Consider the following 19,106-nt stretch of genomic DNA (forward strand, 5'->3'; position numbering starts at 1 on the left):
GCCTTTTGTTGATTTCAGAATTCTCTTTTTGATAAGTAAAAATAAGGTACCCGGTGATGTGGTATGATTGCCAATGAGACAACTATCCACCAAAGTTCAAATGAAGTGGATGTAAGCAATTATAGGCAACTATAGTGTAAGGCCTTTAACAATGAGAAAAACCCATACCATATAGTCAGCTATGTAAGCAGTGGCAGACAAAAAAATTAGAAATAGAAGTTATGGTTTACAGTAGGTCAAGATTAATAACATTTGGCTGTGAATATCCCACTGAGACTTTGTTTCCAGACCTAAGTTACATGTTCATGTTGCTGAAAATCCCTGGATACAAATCAAAATTCACAACAGAGATATCTTTTCAAACCCATTGTGGCATTTGATTTACATATACATACATGTACATTGTGTTATTTATGTATTTATACATAAATTGACATAAATACATGTATTTATAATTGATGATGCCCTCCCTACAAATTGTTTGCAGTGTTAAAGAGTTAAAGTGGGTATGAGGATTATTCACTTCATACATGTATGTAAGGAGGAAATTTTTCCATACAAATTTAGCCATAATACCAAACAATCTTATTTTTTTTCATCATGTTCATATTTTGACTGTTTTGATACATTTACAAAAATGAAGCTTTTCCTGTCCGACCCTACAGTAGATCTCGCAGTACATGTGAGGAGACAGAAAGTCACAGGTCAAAATGATACGGGACAAAAAGTAACAAAATCTGTAGGACAAAAAAAACCCAATTTATTAGTTTACAAATCCTTCGAATGTATTTAATTATTCCTTTTATACAATATGCACAATTACATTTATTTCAGTTTTTTTTAAGGAAATTGTTCATTAACAAATATTTAATGAGGATTTATCAAATTTCAGTCATTCTAAGGGTATATTTCTTGCCACAATGACAGCACTGAAATGAATTAACAAATAAGCCACATTATCAGATTTTTTTTTGTCTAACAACTATTATTTCATTATTAAATTTTGTTTAAGAAAGATTTGAATTGACACAATTGTGTCTGAGTGATTTTCAGTTCTTAATTGATATGACTTTCTATCCTACATTGAATATATTTTTGTCTATGTGACTTTCTGTTTATATATTTAAAAATCACTTATAGACATAATAAAACAACTGATTTGTGTGTGTAAAATATAATAATATAAAAATTTAGTTCCGTAGCAGTTCCAGTTGAAAGTAATTATTAGAAATCCCTCCCACTGCTACATTCATACATGCATGTGTAAAATGTATACTGTAATGTTAAAGTAACATTAAACAGGTAATTATACCAGTAAAACACCTGTTGAAGATTTCGTCAGGTAATATTTATATACTCTGTAGAACTCTATCAATGTAAGATGACTAATCACTTTACTATATCAATGTCGATTTCACTATTATATCACTCCAAGTTACATGGAATTGATTTTTTTAACCTGTAAAATTGATTATGATAATTGTACTTTGAAATAGATTTCATTCATTAGTCACCATTAATTTCTTTGTGTCAGCACTGGAAGGTAGAAGGTTAAGGTGCATTTTTACACATTTTCAGGGGGGTACCCAAGGGTGTAGCAGACAGATAGATAAATACTTCCTGATAATAAGGAACAAATTCTTAAAAATGTGTTCTATTGAATTGGAATATTCTGATTTATTTCTGGTATTTTACAAATCTGTGTTTAGGTAAAATTTAGAATATTCAAAGGTTTTTTTATTCAAATTGCATAGAATTATTATTTAAAATTGAAATAGACATTGTTTTGAAAAATTTTAAACCATCATGACAACACTTAATAGTTTAAGTGTAAATAAATAAAGTTTTCTGTGGATATAAATATGAGTAATTGCATTGACAATTGTTATACTAATTATAGATTCATCAGATTTATGGCTACTTAAGTAGGTTGTCAGTTTCTATTTTTTGATTGGGGATTTTACCATTTTGAGGTGGTGTGATTAACACGGGCACATGTACGTAGTGTGTTTGGACTGTCTTCCTTGTTAGTGTAATTTGTGTGTTTGTTTAATGTACATAGATTCCGAAGAGAGACCCAAGATTAAGGTATATTGATACATTGGTATTTCTTCGGTCTTAGGATTATTGTATTTTTTTGTTATTGATCAATATAGAAATTTTCAAAATTCCATGATGTGTATTCAGAGTAGCACATGTTGTTGTTGACTTAGTCATTTACAATTTTGATTGACTAATTCATAATAAGATATTGTGTATTCTACAGTACAGTATCTGTGAGTACAGTGCATAATAGTATGTGTATCATAAAATGAGTGTACTGAATAAATGAATTATTATGAATATTTAGGTATTAATCGGATTTGAGGCACTTTCTTTTTATTAATGGTTTGAAATTTACAATTAACAGATTGGGACTGTATCAACTTTTCCTGGTAGGTTGTTGACACACTTAGTTATAGAGAAAATTGAGTTTAGAATGTTGCAGGTATAAAAATAATACTGATACAAAAATAAAGACTAAATCACCCTGATCAAGGAAACTTGGTGTATCAGTTCCGATTGGGGATAAAAAGGGGGATATTATTGATTTTTTTCATTTTTGAGAGATTTCACATCATTCAGAAAATAGTCTTTTGGTACAATCTCAAACTAACTTTCGTTTTATTTTAAAAGTGGTAATGACCAAATTTTAAAAAACACCTTATTTTATTGCAATTTCCCTGCAGATAGTCGTAAAGGAAATACAGTTTTAAAAAGATAGATCAAAGGATGATAAAATAAAAACTTCCTTCTAATGAAATATTTATTAATTTTCATCTTTGACTGGTATGAACATTCAAATATGTACATGTAGATATTTTTATCTATAAATACAAGTAATATTTACATACACGACATACATGTATGATAGCTTATCTTTGTTGTGGCTCATTAATAAAAAGATTAGGGGACATTTAAGTACCATTCATAAAATATATGCAGATATAGAATGCAGATTATTACTTCTGTACCTATATACAACTGTGTATTTCATTCATGAAATTAACAACTTGTACATTGCATGCAGTCATGTGTGTAAATATTACACCTTGAAATCAATATCAGATTATCTATATGAAAACATTGGATTTAGGAGTAGCTTTAATTCATATGTATACAATTGTTTATTTAACACACTTTATTCTTTTTAACAAAAGATACAGTATTTTTATTTCCTGTTGGAATGGTGCATTTTAGGAAATTGGCTACAAAATTTTGAAGGGAAATATATAGATAAAATAACCTTCATTTTGTGCTTCAAGGTTCATTTTTCTCTGACATTGATTGTTTTTGTTGTATCATCAGACATGGTTTCAAATGTTACCCTGTGTAATTTAGTTTTGGTTCATTTTATGCATTTGATTTTAATGGATATTGAAGTCAGGAATTAAAGATTACATGATCATTGATAGTAAGCAGCATCATTACATGTTTAACCCTAAGCTTGTTTTCAAATTGTTCATTTCATGTTCCTGTCCCTAGACATAAGGCAAATTGTCAGATCTTGTCTTTTATCATATACATACATGTACAATTTTTTTTTCTGTAGGTACAGTGTTATGCAATGAGAATTTGTCACCTTCAATTTTTTTGGTTTATACTTTTAGACATGTATAAATGACCTTACAATATTTTTTTTGAAGTAAAAAACATAGTTTTATTTCCTAATTTTTTACTATATATATACTTTATATAAATGACCTCACAATTTCTTTTTGAAAAAAGACCCAGTGTTTTATGAAATCTATAGTAAAAAGTGAATGTGACAAGTACTTATTGCAAAACAATGCACATTGTACTTAATGTTTGTGGCAAGCTGTTTAACTTGTTCAAGCTAAGTAATGTTACTTTAAATACTTGGCTCTAATTATTCAAATTGAACACACCAGTTCCATGAAAAACTAGTAAACATAATCATATATGGAGGTTTTTTGGTGTATAATACGTTTAATTTTATGCTTCATATATGAATATAAAGTAGAAAATATGACACCTTAGTAGTTTGTTTTGGTAAACAATAGCAAATAACATCGGAAATCGTGGATCATCTTCAAGTGTCTCAAGTTAAGTCTAAAGTACATCCTGAAATGTACGCTTCACGTCAATTCCTTAAATAAACTTTTTTTAATACATATCACTTTTGTGGAAATTTGTACATGGATTTACGTATGTAAAGAATGTCAATTTCTTTCTCTACATACACATGATACATGTACATGCACTTATAGACACAGACGTCTACTGTATATAATTTACAGTTTATATATAATCTGGGTCAGATATGTAATTAGTGAGTACATGTATGTATCGATCTATTTTTTTTAGGTATACTTATTAACATTATAACTTCAGCTTCTTGTTATAAATAGAAAATATGGATTTGGAGAAGCTTGACCAGTAGGAAGGAGGGAGCAGAGATGAAAATATATCAGAAATAATTTATTTTGACTTGATTTACGTATACGACATGTATGTCGTATACTTTTAAACTTGTATTAGACATGTTAGATGCACCCATGAGGGTGTTAGCCCAATCAGGTGTATTTAATTTACACCAACTTGGCAAAGATATTATAGTAATTGCAAAATGATAGATTTCAATTATTTAGGAAATGGGGGTGGGTGTGGTATGTGTAGGGTCTCTCTGCAATTTGACCTAATTTTATAAAAAAAAAAAAAGCAGGTTAAATGCAGAATATCCAATTATATTTAATGACATCTTGGTGTAAGACAGATAAAATTGTTTGATAATATATTAAATATTTATATATGAAAAAAATATCTATTAAATGTATATCAAGTTTATTGAAGTTGGATATTTGAGTCTTGCATTGACCATACAGTACACTAGGAAAACTATATTGTTTATTATCTTAGTTCTAATCTGTTATATTATCTACAACATTCATGGCTGATGCTGAATTTACTCTGAGTAATGTTGTTTTATTAATAGCTAGACTAAATATTTTTGACCCTTGTAATGGTCAGGAAGTTGGTCAGATAACTAAGTATACATCTGTTGATAAAAACATTTGAAATATTCTGTTTTAACAAAGGCAATTACGATGTACTTGTACACAACATGTATTTGATTATGAAATGATATAATTGAGAACAAAACATGGAAAATAAAAGAATACATGAGCTCTTTATAAATTCACATGTAAATTATGGGATTTTTTTATATAATGAAAGCATCAGATGAAAATAAACTTTGTGTATTTAAAAAATACAGAAAATACAAGATTAGAATCTTACAATGATGATATACTTTACACCAAGATGTCGTTAAATGAAATTGGATACCAGTTGCATTTATCATGCTTTTCAATAACATATGGTCAAATCACTGAAAGACCCCCCTCCTAAATTATTGAAAACTATAATTCTTCATTGACAATAATATCTTGGTGTAAATTAGATACACCCAATCGGACTAACACCCTCGTAGGTGTATCTAATACAAAGAAGTTGGTGTCTTTATTGTTGAAACATTTATAAGTCATATAAACATGATAAATGTATGTTATGTTGTTACAGTGGATAACAGAGGGGCTTCAGTGGCCAAGTGTTCTTGGTACATGTAGTTTATCTCATAGAGGTTGTGAGTTCAAACACTGCTCTTGGCTAGGTGTAGACTGTTCTCTAAAAGCCCTTCTTTTAAGCACTAAAATGAAACAGAAAGAAAGCTAACACATTGTCGCTTTTTGTATTAGAATATTAAAAACAAGTTATAAATTGTTAGAGATACATTGCATTTTAACCAATCAGATTGGGTTGTTCCCAGTATCTGCAGCCCTTACGTACTAATTAATTAAGTTGCTATTTGGGTTACTAAGACATTAGCCAATCAGGGCCCAGTATTTATTTGAATTATCCAATCAGGGCACTAATTAGTTGCTCATTTGTGTTGATTGTTTAACAATCACAATAATAAATGCATGCAATAATTTCTGAATTAACTGTAGCATGTGTAGTTGAAAACACATTTTTTTTTACATCATTGGCTTTTAAATTTAAGATTTCAGTGTTCCTGATGAAGGTTAATCGAGAAAACCCCTTTGAAAGCACCAAATTTATTAAGTGTTATTTGCATTTTCATTTGGCTTGCTAATTGTAGCTTGTCCAATGGGTTGCATTGCTAAAATAAGCACCAGCCATACATGCACTTACAGGAATTCCCCAGCCTGAAGTTTAAGTAAATGCCATTAGGTACCCTATATGTATAATATATATGCACTAGCAATCTTTTTCTTACAAATTTCTTTTCTCTTCCAGGTTTGTAGGAACTATCCATAAAAGAACTGCTGGCAGAAGACGAGCAATTTTTTTGGAGATACCATGAATTCCACATTCGTATTTGGATTAATCTTTAACTTTATACAATACCATCCATTACCAAAACTATATCTGTGATGCTACTGACATGATGGGCCAGTGTGAATCGTCAGGTTATACAACTGCTGAAATAACTTTACTACCAGATAAATCTCATAGATTATCTCCCCTTGGTGACCTTCTGAACCCTGAGATAAATAGCTAGATCATGGCAAAGAAAACAGATGACCGTACATTCAATGTTAGTGTTATTGGTTTGTCTGGTACGGAAAAAGACAAAGGACCTATTGGAGTTGGGAAGTCGTGTTTTTGTAACCGTTTCATCTGTCAGGTTGCGGATAAGTATTCACATGACCACATCTCAGTCTTGAGTCAGAGTGATTTTGCAGGCCGTGTTATTAACAATGATCATTTCTTATACTGGGGAGAGGTTACGAAAACTGATGACGGTTCGAACTTTACATTCCATGTAATTGAGCAAACAGAATTTATTGATGATGTTTCATTCCAGCCGTTTAAAACTGGACGAACCGACCCATACCATAAAAGATGTATCATGACGAAGGTTCAGTCAGCCGAAAAGCTGATGTACATCTGCAAAGACCAGCTAGGTAATTAATAAATGAAATACGTGTCTATCACACTTTATGTTAGAGGTTTACTGGTGCAGGGGAAAATACTTACAGTTTTTGCGTAGGGGTTTAACCTGCCACATTATCATGAAAGATAAATATAGTATAGGCAAGGTGAACCACAAATTTAAATAATTAACAAAGTACAAATTTGATGTACATGTTGGCTTGTATGCAGACCTTGGCAAAACCACAAAATCTGATATCTACGAAAATACAATTTTTCCTCAATTTACTAAAATCATTTTGTGAAAATTGGTGCTCACTAAAATAAATTAATCCACATGTACAGTACTTTGGAAAAAATGGTGTGAAAAAGGACATTTTGGTTAGATGTTATTGAGAAAGCAATTCAAGAACTCAAGTTCATCAAAAGATATAGCTTATCATTACATATTTGAGGAAGACCCTTCTTAATTTTGCTATAAATTGTATCTCGTATTTCTAATGTCATTTTACACTTGCAGCCTGATATATCGTATATATATGCCTTGTTATTAAATTTCAATCTGTACTACTAAGACTGGTAATATAGGGCAATTAGTTAGGGGGTAATTTGACTAGTTTAGCTGACATTCTTCTTTTTTTTTTTTCATTTTTAGTATATTAACCAAAGTATTCCCCACAGGACACTTTACATTTAACCAGTGGTGTTTATTAATAATATAATGTTGGATGATTTAATGAAATTTGTATAAAAAACTATCCCATTGGAAAATTTCACATCAGTATACATGTGGTATATTAACTTGCAGTGAATGGTATAGAAAAAATATGTTTAGCATGTCCAAGGTGAACAATGTTGAATAGACAACAATTTTTTACCTGAAAATTTATGTAAATTTAAGAGCATGAATTACTTGCAATTTTATGAATGAAATTAGGTCATGTAGGTGTCAGGTATAAATACTATGACAATGAAACTGCATTCCGAACAAACAAAAAAATGAACAGGAGGAGACATATTGTTGAATAATAACCAGCATTGAATATTTGTGATAAAACGTTGATTTATTTATTTATTTTGCAATAGTTTTGACTCATTTATTTGAAATTCTTTCCATGATGATATTTTAAGAAAGAAATCTCTGAAAGTAATGAACAATTTAATATATTTTACAATTATTATTTATTTAAAAAAGTGCAGAAACGCAGTCTTCACGCTGAACCACAGGCCCAGCAGCCCAGGCTTGTAAAATTGCTCTCGGGCCTGTAAAAATCATGTTTACAGGCCAACAGAATCTAACTAAAGTTTTCCAAAAATTGAGCTCCGGGCCTGTAGATTTTAAAGTTCATTGTGAAGACTGGCAACGTAAATTGAACTTTATGTCAAGTGAGTGTATTTAAATTTTTTGATTTTTAACAAAATAAAATATTTTTTCTTTAAAAGGTATGGAAACAGACAGCTCATATGAACAGAAGATAATGCCTGATGGGAAACTGAACATTGATGGCTTTATATGCTGTTTTGACGTGAGCCAAATACAGCAACGAACTCTTGAACATCAAGTTGATTTTGTGATTCATCTCTTGAATGGCGTGTTAAAAAATAAGAAACCTGTAGTGTTAGTGACAACAAAAACTGACGAAGGAAATGAAAGATACTTAAAGGAAGCAGAGAAAATCGTGGCGCGTAAGGAGTATAAAAATAATATTCCATTGATTGGCACTTCTGCTCACGAAAATGTGAACATTGAATTAGCATTTATGACTCTAGCACATTTAATAGACAAAACTAAAACACGGCCAAAAATAATTCCATTCAGCGAAGCTGTTAAACAGCGCAAAGAAATTCTGGATGTGGCCACAGAAGCATACAAGAGTTTGTTAAAGTTGCAAGTGATAGATTCAAAAGCGATTTGGTCTCCAACTAAACGGAAACTAGAAAAAGAATCTGACTTTGGGCATTATGTTGATCTTTTTGGGACTGATTCAGCCAAGCGTTTGTTCAGAAGACATATTGCCTATTTACGTGATGAGCAAATTAAGAAGCGAGAACAGTTCTTTCTAAAGAAATTGCCGGAGACAATAAACCACTTCCTTCCAGATCTCATTTCCATAAATGACAAGTAAGTTAATAAAGACATGGTGTGTTTTATGTTGCAATGGTTACAATAGTTGAACATAACGCATCTCCACTGGTCGACCATTATTAAAAATGAAATTTCAGCTCTCTGTTTAATATCGAAGAATTAATGATACTAGATTTAAAGGTGGTTCCTTGTTTCTATACGTCCGTTTACAGACATAATATGGTATACCGTTGTCCGTCCGTCGGTCATCAAAATGTCAGCCAATAACTCAAAAATGCTTTAGCCAAATTTCATGAAACTTCGGTGAATTGTTTATATCTATTGAAGTAAGCTCCCTTTGGATATTATATAAATTTCTGATTTGACATTTGAGGAGTAAGAGAACTTTATTCGTTGAAAAAGCGACGGGCGCATCATGCTCTCATGGCGCAGCTTATTATTTTAGTTTTACTATGGGTTTGAAAAAAGATGTCACATATCAAAATAATGATTCATGCATATACCATGTAAACATTGATCAGATAGCAAATCCCATGACATAAATAACCAGGGCAACATTTGGTCTTAGAATTCACCTCGGTTTATATAAAAAGATGAGCAGGGATAGTAACCCAGGCTACTAATTTTGGGTGGAACCATAAATTTTAGCTGAAAATGTTCATAGTTCTTAGTTAATCTTTCAGTACTATAACATTGACAGGTTGAGGACATAGGTGGAAAATATTAGTCTTTCAAGTTCCTGAGTCTTAAGAAATCTGTGAATAGATTTAACTAGAACTATGAAACAGAAAATTCTCAAAACAACAAGACAAAGGCTGCATTTAAATATGACACAGACATCAAGGCCAGCATATTGGTTGAATAGATTTGTGTCTTATACAGGATAAAGAAAAGCTGATAAAAAAAAGTGAAATTTATTGTATGAATATATTTTATACATGTTTTAGTAAATAAAAAAACCATTGAGCCCTGACTTAAATCATTTCCGATATTAATTATTTTACATCTTATTTATTCTTTTAGACCCTGGTCTGGTTGTCAACGGTACATCGCTGACCATCCGGACTATGACACATACTTTATAGAGGTGGCTCCTGGTGATGAAAGCTGGAAGTCAAAACAAGATTTTGTCGAAAATTACTCAGAGTTAAGAATTCCTTTTGATCTGCTCAACTCCTCTGATGCCGAAAAATGTTTCCGAAATCATCTTGATAATCTTCAAGCTGAATACAGAAAATCACAGTGAGTTGCGTCATACATTCATGTGTGTAATGAGGTTTTACTGTATTGATAAAGAGACTTTCAAATATTAGGTCGAAGGTCTTTAATTAACCTTTCATCAATTTATGATTTGAAGTTTGACAATCGTCTGCAATAAACAATGTATTTCAAACTTTTAAAGGTTACATAATAAAAAGTAATAAAAATGCTTATTTTACACAAAAAAATTCACTTTCACCGTTCTTGTGTTATGCCCCTTTATAAATGAAAAATTGCCAATTTGTTGTTTTGCACACTCAACATACAAAAATAAATGACATTAAGTTTCAAAGAAAACAAATTGTCACTAGGTTTGAATTAGAACATTAACTCTTGTGTATTTACAAGTGGACACATTCTTATTTTATTTATGATGTTTTTATTGGTATTGCTATAGGATAGGTCTCGAAAAATAAAAACATACATTTCATTTTGACAGCACTATAGTATGTAGCATCTCATACTTTTGTTCTTCCAACAATCATGACAATCACAATAATAATTGAATGAAAAATATTCTGAATTTTCAGTACTTTCTTAAAAACCAGATACTTGACAACCATATTAGTCATGTTAATGAACCTCATTAAGTTGGAATTCTCTTCTTCACATTTTCAGATTAAAAAAGAAATTCAAAATAGCTCTAGAAGAAAACCAACATGTGATACCAGGAAAAGGCTTAGAAGAAACCTACATATTTTTCGTAGGAAAAGAATGTTACAATGACCTTCTTAGTCAGGAACGAGAACAAGTCTATGAACAACATCAAGCCGAACTTAGACAAAAAGCCAAGTTAGAATTTCAGGAATTATTATGGGAAAAGTTAGAACTTTTTATCCGGATGATCGGTACCAGTGATACATATACACAGGAGGATATCAAATCTATCACAAAGGATTTAGAAGATGATTTGAGGTAACTAAATTATCGGTGATTGAAAATTTTCTTTCTGTTGTTTAGATGTGACACTGCAGATTCATTATTATTTCTATTTTCATGGGTCTCATAGGAAAAGGTGAACCACAAATAAAAATGTTCAATAAATTAAAAAAATTCTGTAGGCTTGTATACAGACTGTGGCAAAACCACGAAATCAAATACCTTCAAACACGGAAGTTTTCCTCATTCCACAAAAAATAAATCAGTTCACAGTAATAGATCTTCAACTCTTTTGTTTTGATTCTTACCAAGCACTGCTCTAGAATTATAAAGATACTGTGAATTCATTTTCATGGGTCATAGTTTTTGTGTATTTATACTTTTATAGGGAAAGATTGAATTATTGATTTAACGCTTTTGCAAAACTTTGCACACACGCCTATAGGGAATTAGAACTTTGTTGAACACAAAAATTTGTGGTTCACTTGTCTCCACAAAAACCACAAAAATTGGTACTCCAGGAATAATTAAAAATCCTCAGTAGACGATTCACTTTTATAAAATAATTTTAAACCACATGTAATTTAAAGAATGCTATGTTTCATATTTTTGATGAAAACATTTGATTTTATCTTTCTTTTTTGACATTGAAAACTACACTTAAAATTCATACATTTTAAATGGATAAAATTGTTGAAGACAGCACATGTTGACTATCTTGATACCAGGATAGACTTTCTAACAGCATGAACACATATTTAACCCCTTCACATACATATATCTTTCTAACCTTTTTGAGAGAAATTGGTTTTTTTTTGGTTTTTGTTTATTTGTTGCTTTCAGTAGTGTGAAATATGAAGATGAAAGTAAAAGAAGCTCATTGGCTTACTGAAAAGATTGAATAACACATAACTATACATTATTGACAAAATTATGTACAAAGTATGTAAACGCAGAAAAGCACATCAGTCACACTAAATTTATAAAGTGTTATTTTCATGTTTTAGCACTGAATGTATGTGACTGTTTCATCAGTCCAGTAGTCCTTGTTTTATCACTGACATTGTTTATAACACATTTCTTGATATTCAGTTGAGTGTTGCATTTCTTTAATTGACAAATCTTTATTTACAGGTACAGAAAGTTAGACAAAATGGAAGGAGAAAGAAATATTATGCTTTTGAATCATTTAGGATTTATGGAATGTCCGTCAAAAGATAGATGTCATTTCCGTGAGAAATGTGCTGAAAATAAAGTTCAATTATTATTGGCTTCAAGGCCTGTAAGGTAGGTATAGTAAATAAAAGAGAAGGAATTAGAAATTAGCGTCATATATATATAAATCCTTGTCCCAAAAAGACTATACCCAGATTGAGGTGGGTTCAGAACATTTTGTTAGAGCTGAAGGAAATTTTAGTTTGAACAAGGTCATTTCTTACTCAGGGCTATTCCAGAAAAAAATGTATGGGGGGTTGGAAGGCAGTTTTTGTCAGAACCCGCCACCCAGACAATTGTAATTGAGAATCATAGTGCATTATAGTGTGAAAAGTTGCTCTGATACCCATCACCCATGTATTATTAATATAAAGTGCCTTCCAACCCCCCCATACAGTTTTTTCTGGAATAGCCCTCAGGCTAAAAATGCTAAAGGAGGAGATTTGGTAAGGTCCTTGTTTGGTCTGACAGTCAAATTGGAGTATTATTAAAAAGACATGTATTTCTTGCATAAATAACCAATAGTAAATAAAAACTAGGTCTTAGATAATATAAACATTGACTGTGATTCATTGGTACTTATAGTAGTATAAATTTTGACTTTTATACAAAAAATGACAAAAATGCATAATTTTGACACATATTTGTGAGTTGGAAATATGGAGCACATGCATGCTCAGGGCTGTTCCTTTAAAACATACATGGTACCCAGGGAAGGCACTTTAAAAATGGAATAACCAACTATAGAGGCAATTTAGAACTTTTCTTTACATTTTCATTGTTCAAAATAATTTTAACACCCAGCAGCAATAGTTGCGATTTCGAAGTGCCTTCACTGGGTCCCATGTATGTTTTTATGGAACAGCCCTCACTATGAATAGAATTTATATTTACTTTAGAAGTGTTGCTCAAAGATACCAATGTAAATTGATTGGTACTGGCATATGCTCTCTATTTGTAAAAATTGACGAAAATATATGCATTTGAAAAATAACATGCAATGGTGACTTTTCTGTGATGTCTCTGCTTATTTTGGCATCAGAAAGTTTTAATAAAAAATTGAAAATAGAATACATAACTGAACAATAAAAATTATTGAAATCTGTTGAAGGAAAGTCTTCAACATAGAACCACAGCAATATTTACCACTTGTGGTCAAATTAAATTTCACAGAGAGGATGTCTATCTTTTTATTTTTAAATCCAATGCAATGCATCAAGTATACCTTGAAGATTATTTATGTATTTTGTAGGCCAGAGCCACAGACAATAACCCAACCAACAGAGTGTTCTCCCCTTAACCTAGTCTTGTTAGGTAAAGATGGCCTAGCCACATCAATAATGAAAGAAATCCGGGTAAGTATACAAAATTGTTATAGTATTAAGTATAAAAGAGGACAATACTAAATAATGATATAGAATATGTTATGATTGATATGTGTCACAGATACCCCCCTCAAAAAAAGAGCAAAAAAACCCTAAAAGAACAAAAAAACAAAAATATGAGGAAGAACAATAATAAAAAAAAAGTGCAATAAATGTAATAGGAAAGAAAAAAACCTATTTAAATGAGACAAACACCACAAAATAAGACAAAAATGAGTTTATTTAGGAAACATTACATCAAGATTATAATATGGAATGAACTTCCACATAAATTTAACATTATCAAAACACAAGATTGCAAATAAGAAAGGAAGTTTAAAGAGCTTCATCATTTGTTTCCTCATTTATTTGGGTGTTACAAGCTTAACATTCCGGACATAGCTGAATGACCGGGGAAGGAAACGATCACTTATCATCCCATTCATATCAATATCTTATGATAAGTAGTGACTAATTCAATAAGTGTGTAGTGGTTACTTCATATATTTGTACTCAGTGCATATTGATTTAAATTCTTGTTTGTCACATGCCACACACACTCTCTACACATTAAAGAACTCTTTGAATTTAACAACAATTGAAGGGTTCTTAGGAGGCCTACTTGTACTAGATGCATATTGATTTAAATTCTTGTTTGTCACGTGCATAGAAATTGCCACACACACTCTCTACACATTTAAGAACTATTTGAATTTAACAACAATTGAAGGGTTCTTAGGAGGCCTACTTGTACATATAGATTTAAATTCTTCTCTGCTACATGTAGGTTGATTGCCACACACACATAGTGGTTACTTCATGTATATCTGTACTAGGTGTATATTGATTTATGTTCTTGTTTACCATGTGTCAAGAGATTGCCACACTCACTTAGTGGTTACTTCATGTATATCTGTACTAGGTGTATATTGATTTATTTTCTTGTTTGCCACGTGTCAAGAGATTGCCACACTCACTTAGTGGTTACTTCATGTATATCTGTACTAGGTGTATATTGATTTATTTTCTTGTTTGCCATGTGTCAGGAGATTGCCACACTCACTTAGTGGTTTATTCATACATATCATATATCTGTACTAGGTGTATATTGATTTAAATTTGTGTGTGCCACGTGTAGGGTGTTTGCCACACACACTTAGTGGTTACTTCATATATATCTGTACTAGGTGTATATTGATTTAGATTCTTATGTGCCATGTGTCAGGAGGAGTGACATACACTAAGTCAGTGGTTACTTTTTACATCTGTACTAGGTGTATAATGATTTGAATTTTTGTTTGAAATGCATTGGGAGATTGCCCCAAGCATTCTCTACACATTAAAGAACCCTTTGAACAACCGATTGAGGGGTTTGTGGGTAGTCGGATGCAAGGCTAATTTCACCCTTACTCATTATTTGGTTGTCTGATGTGAAAGATATGTCCATGGACTTAGACTTCAAACTTCCTTCTAAAATAGTCCAGTTTGAAGATTTGGATAAAGCTGCATTTATTTGACAAAGTTGATGAATTCCTTTTGGGAGTCATTCTTTGATTGCTCTTTCTTAGATGTAAGATTTTATCATGATATATTTATGATATAGGTCTATAGTTTTATGTTTACAAAACTGTGAATTTCAAATATGAATAAGAAAAATCAGGTTTACGTCATTAATACAGCAACTCAACATGACTCTATGAAACCAATAACCCAAAAAAAAAAACATTTAGAGTTCAATAAACAGCCTTCAACAATAGACAGGTGTCCATATTATATGTCAGACTCTAAATAGCCCTGAAATAAAAAAAAGTTTCAAGACTATCAAAGATGCTGTTATCACCAAATTCTCCAAACAAGAACTTGAATGAAGATTTGGCATATCATGAGGTTTCCTGCAGTCTGTTCATAAATAGTTTACTTACAGGCTCCTCTTTGAAGGAAGGTAGACCTGGTTTAGAGAAATAAATCAGTAATGTTTTCATACTTGTCAGAATCGTCAATGCTTTTTTCTGTACTCACATGAAAAAGAAGTTAATGTAATCGGTTACAGAGATATTAAGATCACATTTATGAAAAACGGTTGACACAAATGTTATAGAGATTCTAAAGAGTTTTGTCCCTTAAATGAGATTTTTCTCCATAAGCTGAAATCACATGACCAGTTATAGTGCAGATTACCTAAAGCATGCTATATATATATATGTAATTGTAATAAAATATCTATGTCATGTTTGATTTTCTTTCAGCTTGTATACAGTAACGATGAATTCCAGTGCTTTGGGAAGTTATACAGTTTAGATTATAGAACCATAGAAGATGACATTAACGTAGAATTTAATACTCTTGCCATGTTTAAACCTCATGGTAAGAAATTATTTTAAATATTTAATTTTTCGTAATAACTTTTATTTCGATTGAAATTTTGCCCTGCACCATCAGTCATAGTTCATTGACTTTGAATGTTTTTCGTAGTTCATTTGTTTAATTATTGCCATTTTAATTTTAACATTTGCATTTTAATATCAAAATACTTAAAGGGAAGATATATCTCCTCTGTGTTAACTGTTTAATCCAATATAGGATAGGTTTAAAGAGTGTATTTTCTTAAAAAGCATCCATGAGAAATACTTCCTGAGAAGAAAATTAGTATTGCTTTCCACATTGTTCCAATTAGCCCTCCTTAACACTTAATATTCAGCATGCTGCCATTTTAACATTAAAAGGTCTTTGCAATTTTTGATTGTTTGTCAATCTTTTTTAAAAAAATTATGAAAATAAACTGATAATGGAAATGGACCTTGCTGTTAGTGTCATGCAAAATGTCCAGCAAAAGGTCAATTATACCACATCTTATATTTATATAGGTTTTTCTTTTATTTTTTAAAATATTACATTTTAAAAGATGTTACCACTTTCATAATTTTATTTCAGTATGTATATGTGTGTATAATTCACGAGAGTCCTTCGATTATGTAAAAGCCAGTTTGCAGACAACAGACGATAATAATTTCACGTTACAAGATTTACCAATAGCTATTGTCCAAGCTTACAATAAGAATTTATCCGAGAAGGAGCAGGTCATTCTCCACGAAAGAGGTCAAAAGATTGCCCAACAGTAAGTCACAATAGAAAATAGAGTGTAGATAATTTCGGTAATTGTAAAAATTAAACCAAAAATGAAGTCACAATATAGAAAAGAGTGTAGATAATTTTAGTTTAGTCAAAATGAAACCAAAGATAAATAGAATGGATGAGTATTGAACTCTTTGTGTTTTGGACTACGGTGGATTAATTATTATATGTGGGAAACCAATATTCATGGATTTCATGGGTACAGGTGAACCATGAATTTAAATGTTCAACAATTTAAAAAATTTCTATTAGGCTTGTATGCATAATTTGGCAAAACCATGAAATCAAATATCCACAAGAATGCCAATTTTACTTAATCCTCAAAATTTGTACCCACGAAAATATATGTATCCCTAGTAAATAAAAACAAGAAATTCATCTTTAGCACATTTGGACCTAGTTATGAAGATAGACGATAACCTGGGTCATTGGAAATAAAAAAAAAATAAAAAAATGTAAAACATTCAACTCCCAGGTGTTCTGTATGGGATTTAAATACTGTGGATTCATTGTCATTCATTGGGTACGATCTTTTGTTGATTTCATTGGTATAGTTGAATGACAAATTTAAACGTTCAACAAAATGATTTCATATAGGCTTTGTTGCAGAATTTGTCAAAACCACGAAATCAGATTTCATCAGAAAAAAATGAAATTGAAATGAGTACCTATGAAAATACAACAAAAAGTTAAAAAAATACTCACAAAAAAGAAGTGATCCGTGAAAAAAGTGTATTTATGGCTTTTGTGTAATGATTTAACACATCATTTGCCTTCTTTTACATATAAACATTGCCTTTTGATGGATTTGAATCACAATAGATATGGATGATGTTTATATTTGAATTTTATTGTGAAATATAGTACCACAGATCCATAGATAATGTAGTATATTAACTTTTTCTATTATAGGTTAGAGTGTGTATTTGTAGACATTCCTTTTGAATATGAAGTGCAAGATCTATTCTGTCGACAACAAATAACCAGAGCTTTAGAATCATTAGGCATAGAATTTAATAATGATGGACGACCTTTATCAGAAATTATGGAGCCTGACCTCAGGTATGTGTAATAGCCTTTCAAATACTTTAAGGTGAAACAATAACAAATAATTACATTACACATATTTTTTCTTTATAATCCATTATTTTGATTGAATGACAACAATTGTGAGGCACTCCCATATCAAATTTTATGTCTATATAAAATAGAACAGCTATAACTGCATGTGCTATCAGTGACAATGTTAAAATAATGCAATGAAAAACAAACGAAAACTTGACATAACTCTAAATTGTGTAGTTGTAGCATAAAAATGTAATTATAAGAATTCTGTGCTTTATACAAAATGTGCTTCTGGCAATGCTTTTACACGTCAAAAAAATTTATAAAAAGAAGCATTCAATTCAGATCACAAAAATTACAAAAAAAAAAAAGCACAGATACATTTAAAAAATATTTTGGAACAACCATGATAATAAAAAATGAAAATGGGCAGTTCTAAAATATGTTCATCTCCAATTGCAAAACATTTTCTTCCACAAAAATTTGATTGCCTAGAATAAAACCATGCACCTCAAAATGAATCTCTGTTTTAATACAGATCTATGAGCATGCCAAAAATTACAATTTATTATCTAGGGCAAAGCAAGTACTTTCTTTTATTGATTAAAGCTCCATATTATGCAAAATAAACAATATAACAACGTAACATAATAATTTCATCCATAATTGCAAAATAATTATTTTAATTTTAGCTATTTGCTTTTTGTTACATTGAAATGAAAACATATGATCATATTTATTTTTTTCTGCTTTTTAGAGTTGGTATGTGTCTGATGTGTGGTGATGCCTTTTCTGCTGAGATTCCCCTGGGGCCACTGTTAAACAGTAACCCAACCCAGGTCAGATCTGACACCAATCCTTCCGTCACCATTGAGGCTAATTTAGAGAGTACGCCAGACCTTACCAAACAAAAAATTGAAGTATGCTGTGGTTCATATCACAACTTTGTTGCAAAGATTCAGAAGGAAGAGGAAGAAGATGTGTATCATGGTTTTGTTCTTGTGTTCTCGCCAAAAAGAAAAGCATCATTTTGTACCATGAAGTGAGTATGATAATGTATAAAAATAAGAAGATGTGGTATGATTGCAAATGAGACAACTCTCCACAAGAGACCAAATGACACAGAAATTAAAAACTATAGGTCA

General features: G+C 30.9%; 1 protein-coding gene across 7 annotated transcripts in view; it reads left to right on the top strand.

Moving 5' to 3' along the window:
* LOC127704151 (rho GTPase-activating protein 190-like) overlaps window positions 1–19,106 on the top strand; it is a 253,363-nt gene that overhangs the window by 164,896 nt on the left and 69,361 nt on the right. For all 7 annotated transcript variants that reach the window (XM_052208042.1, XM_052208041.1, XM_052208043.1 and 4 more), the window contains exons 2-11: window positions 6,322–6,992; window positions 8,404–9,082; window positions 10,070–10,288; window positions 10,925–11,221; window positions 12,320–12,472; window positions 13,653–13,755; window positions 16,011–16,128; window positions 16,696–16,879; window positions 17,809–17,958; window positions 18,719–19,003. In XM_052208042.1, coding sequence (XP_052064002.1) covers window positions 6,590–6,992; window positions 8,404–9,082; window positions 10,070–10,288; window positions 10,925–11,221; window positions 12,320–12,472; window positions 13,653–13,755; window positions 16,011–16,128; window positions 16,696–16,879; window positions 17,809–17,958; window positions 18,719–19,003 — 2,591 coding nt within the window. In that variant the 5' untranslated portion in view covers window positions 6,322–6,589. The remainder of the gene's footprint in view (window positions 1–6,321; window positions 6,993–8,403; window positions 9,083–10,069; window positions 10,289–10,924; window positions 11,222–12,319; window positions 12,473–13,652; window positions 13,756–16,010; window positions 16,129–16,695; window positions 16,880–17,808; window positions 17,959–18,718; window positions 19,004–19,106) is intronic.

Source organism: Mytilus californianus, unplaced genomic scaffold, assembly GCF_021869535.1.
Source record: "Mytilus californianus isolate M0D057914Y unplaced genomic scaffold, xbMytCali1.0.p SCAF_6, whole genome shotgun sequence".
Lineage (NCBI taxonomy): Eukaryota > Metazoa > Mollusca > Bivalvia > Mytilida > Mytilidae > Mytilus > Mytilus californianus.